The 7,069-nt window shown below is 58.9% G+C and overlaps 2 protein-coding genes across 2 annotated transcripts in view; one reads left to right on the forward strand and one right to left on the reverse strand.

The window, feature by feature from the left end:
- The window catches only part of UBE2Z (ubiquitin conjugating enzyme E2 Z), a 6,598-nt gene extending 3,465 nt beyond the window's left edge, over positions 1-3,133 (forward strand). Inside the window, exons 5-6 of the mRNA XM_041486712.1 lie at positions 277-460; positions 1,194-3,133. Of these exons, the coding sequence (XP_041342646.1) occupies positions 277-460; positions 1,194-1,364 (355 nt within the window). The 3' untranslated portion in view covers positions 1,365-3,133. The remainder of the gene's footprint in view (positions 1-276; positions 461-1,193) is intronic.
- A 246-nt stretch (positions 3,134-3,379) lies between these two features.
- SNF8 (SNF8 subunit of ESCRT-II) overlaps positions 3,380-7,069 on the reverse strand; it is a 4,110-nt gene continuing 420 nt past the window's right edge. Inside the window, exons 2-6 of the mRNA XM_041486711.1 lie at positions 6,735-6,839; positions 5,939-6,011; positions 4,762-4,903; positions 4,040-4,114; positions 3,380-3,848 (exon numbers count right to left, since the gene is read on the reverse strand). Coding sequence (XP_041342645.1) covers positions 3,729-3,848; positions 4,040-4,114; positions 4,762-4,903; positions 5,939-6,011; positions 6,735-6,839 — 515 coding nt within the window. The 3' untranslated portion in view covers positions 3,380-3,728. The remainder of the gene's footprint in view (positions 3,849-4,039; positions 4,115-4,761; positions 4,904-5,938; positions 6,012-6,734; positions 6,840-7,069) is intronic.

The raw sequence follows: 7,069 nt of genomic DNA on the forward strand, positions 1-7,069 counted from the left end.
CTGGGGACACCGGGGGCTGGGGACACCGGGGGGGCTGGGGACACCAGGGGCTGGGGGCAGCAGGATCCATTCCCAGCCGTCATTCCCGAATTCCCGGCAGCGGGGCCTGTGCAGGGAATGTGCAGGATGAGCTCTGGGGGAAAACATTCCCAGAAAATTCCTGGGAGGAGGGAGGGGAGCGCAGCTGCTGTGGCCGGGTCCCCTGGGCTCTGTCCCCTCCCTGTCTCTGTCCCCTCTGTCCCCTCCCCGTCTCTGTCCCCTGTGTCCCCTCCCCGCAGCCCCAGGGGACAGCCAGGCCGTGCCAGCAGGAGCGGGGTGGCACAGCCGTGTCCCCACGGGCCGTGGTGACCATGTCCCCTCTGTCCCCAGCGGCGTGATGGAGAAATCCTTCATGGAGTACCTGGACTTCTACGAGGGCGTGTGCAAGGAGAGGCTGCACCTGCAGGGCCAGACCATGCAGGTGAGGGGACACAGGGCGGGGACAGGGTGGGGACAGCTGGAGACAGGGCTGGGACAGGACAGGGACAGGGCAGGGGCAGGGCTGGGACAGGGCAGGGACAGGGCAGGGGCAGGGCTGGGACAGGGCAGGGACAGGGCAGGGACAGGACAGGGACAGGGCAGGGGCACAGCTGGGCCTGGGGCTGAGCCTGGACAGATGTGCAGCACCAGGGGGAGTTCAAGGATCCTGTCCAGGGGGAATTTCAGGATCCTTCCCAGTGGAATTCCAGGATCCTCTCCAGGCGTAATTCCAGGATCTTCTCCAGGGGAATTTCAGGATCCTCTCCAGTGAGAATTCCAGGATCCTCCCAGTGCAGTTCCAGGACCCTCCCCAGTGGAATTCCAGGATCCTTCCCAGTGGAATTTCAGGATCCTCCCCAGTGCAGTTCCAGGATCCTGTCCATGGGAATTCCAGGACCCTCCCCAGTGCAGTTCCAGGACCCTCCGCAGTGGAATTCCAGGACCCTCCCCAGTGCAGTTCCAGGACCCTCCCCAGTGCAATTCCAGACCCTCCCCAGTGTAATTCCAGGATCTCCCCAGTGCAATTCCAGACCCTCCCCAGTGCAGTTCCAGGACCCTCCCCAGTGCAATTCCAGACCCCCTCCGCCCAGGCTGCCGTTTCCCTGTGCACCTCTCGGCGTTCCCAGCCCACCCCTCTCCTGGAGCCCCCTGACCCCCGTTCCTCCTTTCCCCAGGACCCTTTTGGGGAGAAGCGCGGCCACTTCGACTACCAGGCGCTGCTGGGGCGGCTGCAGGCGCTGCGGGCGCGGCTGCAGGAGCGGCAGCAGCAGGACAGCGCCGACATGGACTCGGAGAGCAGCTCCTCGGAGCCCGAGCCCGAGCCCCAGGGCTGCCCCAAGGCCTAGCAGGGCCCGGCCCGGCCCGGGACTGCAGCACAGCCAGGCCGGGGCGGGGAGAGCCGCGCTCCTCCCTCCCTCCCTCCCTCCCTCCCCGACCGCCAGGAGAGTTCCCCGAGGATTCCCCGAGGAGAATTCCCAAAAAAGAGACAAAGCCCAGCTCGGGACAGGCTCCTCTTGGACAAAGGTACTTCCTGGCATGTGGCATCAGGTTGTTTTTTGGGGTTTTTTTGGAGAACGCCTACACTGGTTGGGGATTTTTTTTTTTTTTGGGGTTTTTTTTTTTTTTTTTTTTTTTTTTGGTTTTTTTCCAGGTTTTTTTTTTTTTTTTTTCCTCCGGGGGATTAAAGAATGAGCTCTAGACTGCAAATCCTCGAGAGCTTTTCTGCTCCTGGGTAGGGAGGGAGCCCTTCCCTGGAGCTGTGGGAGAGCTTGGATAACCCAGGGTGTGTCCAGCTGGAATTTGGGAGAGCTGGGGCCTCCCTGGTGTCTTTCTTCTAGGCAGACCAAAGATAAAGGAATTCTCACTGCTGGAATTGGGGCTCCATCCCCAAAGCTTTACTCGAGCCCTGGGGCACTTTGGAGACTTCATGTGGAAAGTGGGAACTGCAGGAATCCGTGGATTTGTTCACCCTGGAGGTTTGGGGAAGGGAGGCTGAGGAGCAGTGCGTGGCTCAGGGAGGAGGGCAGCGCTCACAGATCAGTTTGTTGATTCCTGATTCTCACTTGAGCCTTTGAGGAGGGGTTTTTGTTCTGGTGGAGCTGTTCTTTCCTCACCTGGAATCCTCTGTGTCCCACCTCGGGGCGGTGTCACCTTCCCTGTCCCCTCCCTCCCCGCTGCCGCCCCACGGAGACGCCGGAGGGAGGGACAATCCCTGCTGGACTCGGGGACAAACTCTTTGCCAAACCTTGTAAAATCCTGCGGTTTTGGGAGCGCTGAGAGCGGGGGCTGTGCTGTGGGTGACACCGAGAGGTGGCAGTGCCACCCCGGGCTGGAGGTGACAATTCCCCCTGGAGCAGGGACACGGAATGTCCCCACCAGGCTGGCCCCAGATCGGATCCTGCTGGAGCTGGGAGCTCTTCCCAGCCTGGATCCGCATCCCGAGGGACTGGGGATTGCAGCAGGAAGGTGGGAAATGGGGATTCCTGGTGGGAAATGGGGAATTTTCCTGGTAGGAAATGGGGATTCCTGGTGGGAAATGGGGAAATTTCCCTGGTGGGAAATGGGAATTTCCCTGGTAGGAAATGGGAATTTTCCTGGTGGGAAATGGGGAAATTGCCCAGGTGGAAAATGGGAATTTCCCAGGTAGGAAATGCGGAATTTCCCAGGTGGAAAATGGGGAATTTCTGTGCTTTTCCCAAAAACCTCGGGAATTGTTTCCCCTTTCTTCACCCAAATCCTGGGGCCGGTTCGGGTTTAACCCTTGAGGGGAGGCCGAGCTGCCACCTCCCCTCTGTCACTTTGTCACCTCCGTCACCCGGGGGCTTTTCCAGCTTTTCCAGGGCTGGGAATCGCCCGCGTCCCCTGGGGCTGTCCCAGCTGCAGGGACAATCCTCCAGCCACTGCTGCAGGCACAGACCTTTTAGCAAACGGAATTTTAGAGGCTGGAACAGCTGGAAACAAAAAATTCCCGCTCGGAGACCCCCGGTGGTTTCTGTTGTACAGAAGATTTCCGTTCTTTTTTTGGTTTGGGTTTATTTTTTGGGGGGTGTGTTTCCTTTTTTTGGGTTTTTTTTTTGGTTTTTCCTTTGTGCAATAAAGTTTTGTTTTGGCAGAACGGAGCCTCTGGTGTTCCTTAGTGGGAATTCTTATGGAATAACGATTTCCCAGGGCAGTTTTCCCACTGCTGGGAGCCAAAATTCCAGAGGCAAATCCCATTTCCCGCTGCAAACCCCGCTGGCATCCTCCAAGACTCCGCCCTCAGCTCCTTTTCCTGTTTTTCCCTAATCTGGGGCATTTCCACCCAAAAGCAGGCGGTGATTCCAGCGGGGGTCGATCCCACAGAACCTCCCAAAATCAGGAATTTCTTACAAAACTTTTATTCCCAGTCCTGCTGTCCCTGGGATTGCGGGGACAGGAGGGATCCTGAGGATTCCCGGAGGGATTCCCGGGGATTCCAGCCAGGATTCCAAGGACTCCAGGAAGGATTCCAAGAGGAATTCCTGGGGATTCTGGGAGGGATTCCTGAGGATCCCTGGAGGGATTCCAGCCAGGATTCCAGGCGGGATTCCGAGGATTCCAGGGGTGGGATCCTGAGGACTCCAGGAGGGGATTCCAGCCAGGATTCCAGGGGGGATTCCCGAGGATCCAGGGAGGGATTCCAGGCGGGATTCCGAGGATTCCAGGCGGGATTCCGGGGGCTCCCGGGGCACTCAGGGCCCGGCCGCGCCGTCCTGGCCGTGCAGCTCGGAGAAGAGCGCGGGCAGCCAGAACTGCGGCTCGGCCGGAGCCTGCGCGTCCAGCCAGGCCATGCCCTCCTTCAGCAGGTGGTCCTGGGAAAACGGGAAAAACGGGATTGGGAACGGGCTGGGAATGACTGTGGGATGTGCTGAGTTGCCGTTGCTGCTCCCATCCCCATCCCATCCCCACTTTCCCATTCCCATTCCCACTTTCCCATCCCCATTCCCAGTTCCCCATTCCCAGTTCCCCATTCCCAGTTTCCCAGTTTCCCATCCCCACCTACCAGCACCTGCTTCGCTCTCTCCGTCTCCCACTTGAGGCTCTCCCGGATCTCGCTGACTGTCACAAATCCTTTTTTCTGGGAAAAACCAGGAAAAATCCGTCTGGGCTTCAGTCCAGGGCCCAGCAGCGCAGGGACCCTTCGGCCCCATCCCAGCCCGGCCCAATCCCGGTTTTTTATGGAAACACCCAGATTTTCTGGCTCTTTTTCATCCAGGTTTAAATCCACACTTTGGCAGCTTTGCCCACGAGCCGGATCCAATCCCAGTTCCCAGTCCTGGATCAGCAGTTCCTCACTCCCAGCCCTCTTCCAGGTGTCACTCCCAGTAATTCCCATTCCCAGGTGTCAATCCCAGCAGTTCCCCAATCCCCATCCCCACTCCAGGTGCCATTCCCATTCCCAATCCCATTCCCAGCGTTCCCACCTCGGCCAGCTGCAGCACCACCGTGTGGTCCATGTTCAGCCAGGTCCCATTCCCAATCCCATCATTCCCATCATTCCCATTCCCAATCCCATCATTCCCATCATTCCCATCATTCCCAGCATTCCCCTCATACCCATCATTCCCAATCCCATCATTCCCATCATTCCCACCTCGGCCAGCTGCAGCACCACTGTGTGGTCCATGTTCAGCCAGGTCCCATTCCCAATCCCATCATTCCCATCATTCCCATTCCCATCATTCCCATAATTCCCATCATTCCCATCATTCCCAGCATTCCCACCTCGGCCAGCTGCAGCACCACCGTGTGGTCCATGTTCAGCTCGGCCGGCACCGACTGCACCAGGCACGTTCCCCCCACGGGGATGATCCCGAAGCCGCTGCCCAGCACCTTCAGCTTCTTGATGGCGCGCAGCAGGTCATCCCTGGGGACACCGGGACACCGGGAGCTGCCCCAAAATCCGGGAACCGCTCCCGCCGAGGCAGCCGGGCGGCCTTGGGGGCTCAGCCCCAAAAATGGGGGTTTTGAACTCAAAATCTGCTTCTGTCGGGGCTGGCCCGTCCCTTCCTCGCAGCTCCAGTGGGAAAATCCTCCCGGGCTTGGATTTTAGGGAAAAATATCCCGGGGTTGGATTTAAGGGAAAAATCCTACTGGGCTTGGATTTAAGGGAAAAATCCTCCCGGGCTTGGATTTTAGGGAAAAATCCTACTGGGCTTGGTTTTTAGGGAAAAACCATCCTGGGGTTGGATTTGTGGGGGAAAAACATCCCGGGGTTGGATTTTAGGGAGAAAATTCTCCCAGGGCTGGATTTTTAGGGGAAAAAAATCCTTCCAGGTGTTGGATTTTTAGGGAAAAACCATCCTGGGGTTGGATTTGTAGGGAAAAACCATCCCAGGGTTGGGTTTTTAGGGAAAACTCATCCTGGGGTTGGGTTTTCAGGGAAAAACCATCCCGGGGTTGGGTTTTTAGGGAAAACTCATCCTGGGGTTGGGTTTTTGGGGGAGAAGCTGTGGCAGGCAGGGCACAGCTGAGCAGCCCAGCGCAGGCAGGAACAGCTGGAACAGCTGGAACCTGCAGCCCCGGATCCCCAGGGGTTCCCAAGGGAATTCCCGAGGGATTCCTGAGGGATTCCCAAGAGGTTCCCAACCCCGCACTCACGAGCTGATTCCCGAGGGGCTCCTGAGAGATTCCTGGGGAATTCCTGAGGGGTCCCCGAGGGGTTCCCAGGGAATTCCCGACCCCACCCACACAATGATTCCCGAGGAATTCCCGGAATTCCCGACCCCACCCACGCGATGATTCCTCAGGAATTCCCGGGATTCCCGACCCCACCCAGGCGCTGATTCCCAAGGAATTCCCGACCCCACCCACGCGCTGATTCCCGAGGAATTCCCAGAATTCCCGACCCCACCCACGCACTGATTCCTCAGGAATTCCCGGGATTCCCGACCCCACTCACGCGCTGACGTCCTGTGCGAACTTCCCGCGGCCCTTGAGCACCTGCTGCTGCAGCTCCTCCAGCGTGATCAGCCCTGCAGCACGGACCCCACACTGGGGTTTTCTGGGATTTTTTGGGATTTTTATGGGATTTTTGGGGATTTTTATGGGATTTTTATGGGGTTTATGGGTTTTACGGAGCTCAGGCCCGTTCCCAGGGTGAGTTGCCCTTTTGGGATGAAGAACGTCCCCGCTGGGAATCCCGACCCTCTGGAGAAGGCTGGGATCCCTCGGATTGCTCCCTCTTCCCACGGAGTGATGGGACTGGGGGTGCATCCCTGGGATCCCCGGGGATCAGGGGACAACGGATCCCTGGGATCATGACTGGATCTCTGGGATCAGGGAATGGGGGATCCCTGGCGTCAGGGGTCCCTGGGACCAGGGCAGATGGATCTCTGGGATCAGGGATGGATCTCTGGGATCAGGGATGGATCCCAGATCAGGGATGAATCCCTGGGATCAGGGATGGATCAGGTGATCAGGGATGGATCCTGGATCAGTGATGGGTCCCCAGATCAGGGATGGATCCCTGGGATCAGTGATGGATCCCTGGGATCAGGGGATGGTGGATCCATGGAATCAGGGATGATGGATCTCTGGGATCAGTGGAACGCTGGGATCAGGGATTATGGATCAGGTGATCAGGGACGGATCCCGGATCAGGGATGGATCCCTGGATCAGGGATGGATCCCGGATCAGGGATGGATCCCCGGGATCAGGGACGGATCCCGGATCAGCTGGTCCCCTGCCTGCCCACCTCCGTTGCGGTGCCGCAGCGCCAGGCACACCTCGATGATCTGCACCCCCAGCTCGTAGTAGAAATCTCCGACCCCCAGCACCTCGGCCCAGAAGCCTTTTCCAGCTGGGAAAGGAGACACCGGGGTGGGATCTGTGCCCACACCGGGGTGGGATCTGTGCCCGGGACACCGGGGGGGGATCTGTGCCCACACCGGGATGGGATCTGTGCCCGGGACACCGGGGTGGGATCTGTGCCCGGGACACCGGGGTGGGATCTGTCCTCCCATTGTCCCCGCTGTCTCCCCCATTGTCCCCCCAGGATGGCCCCCCCAGGATGGCCCCAGAGCCCTCCCT

The sequence above is a fragment of the Pyrgilauda ruficollis genome, unplaced genomic scaffold, assembly GCF_017590135.1.
Source record: "Pyrgilauda ruficollis isolate IOZ18807 unplaced genomic scaffold, ASM1759013v1 scaffold773, whole genome shotgun sequence".
Lineage (NCBI taxonomy): Eukaryota > Metazoa > Chordata > Aves > Passeriformes > Passeridae > Pyrgilauda > Pyrgilauda ruficollis.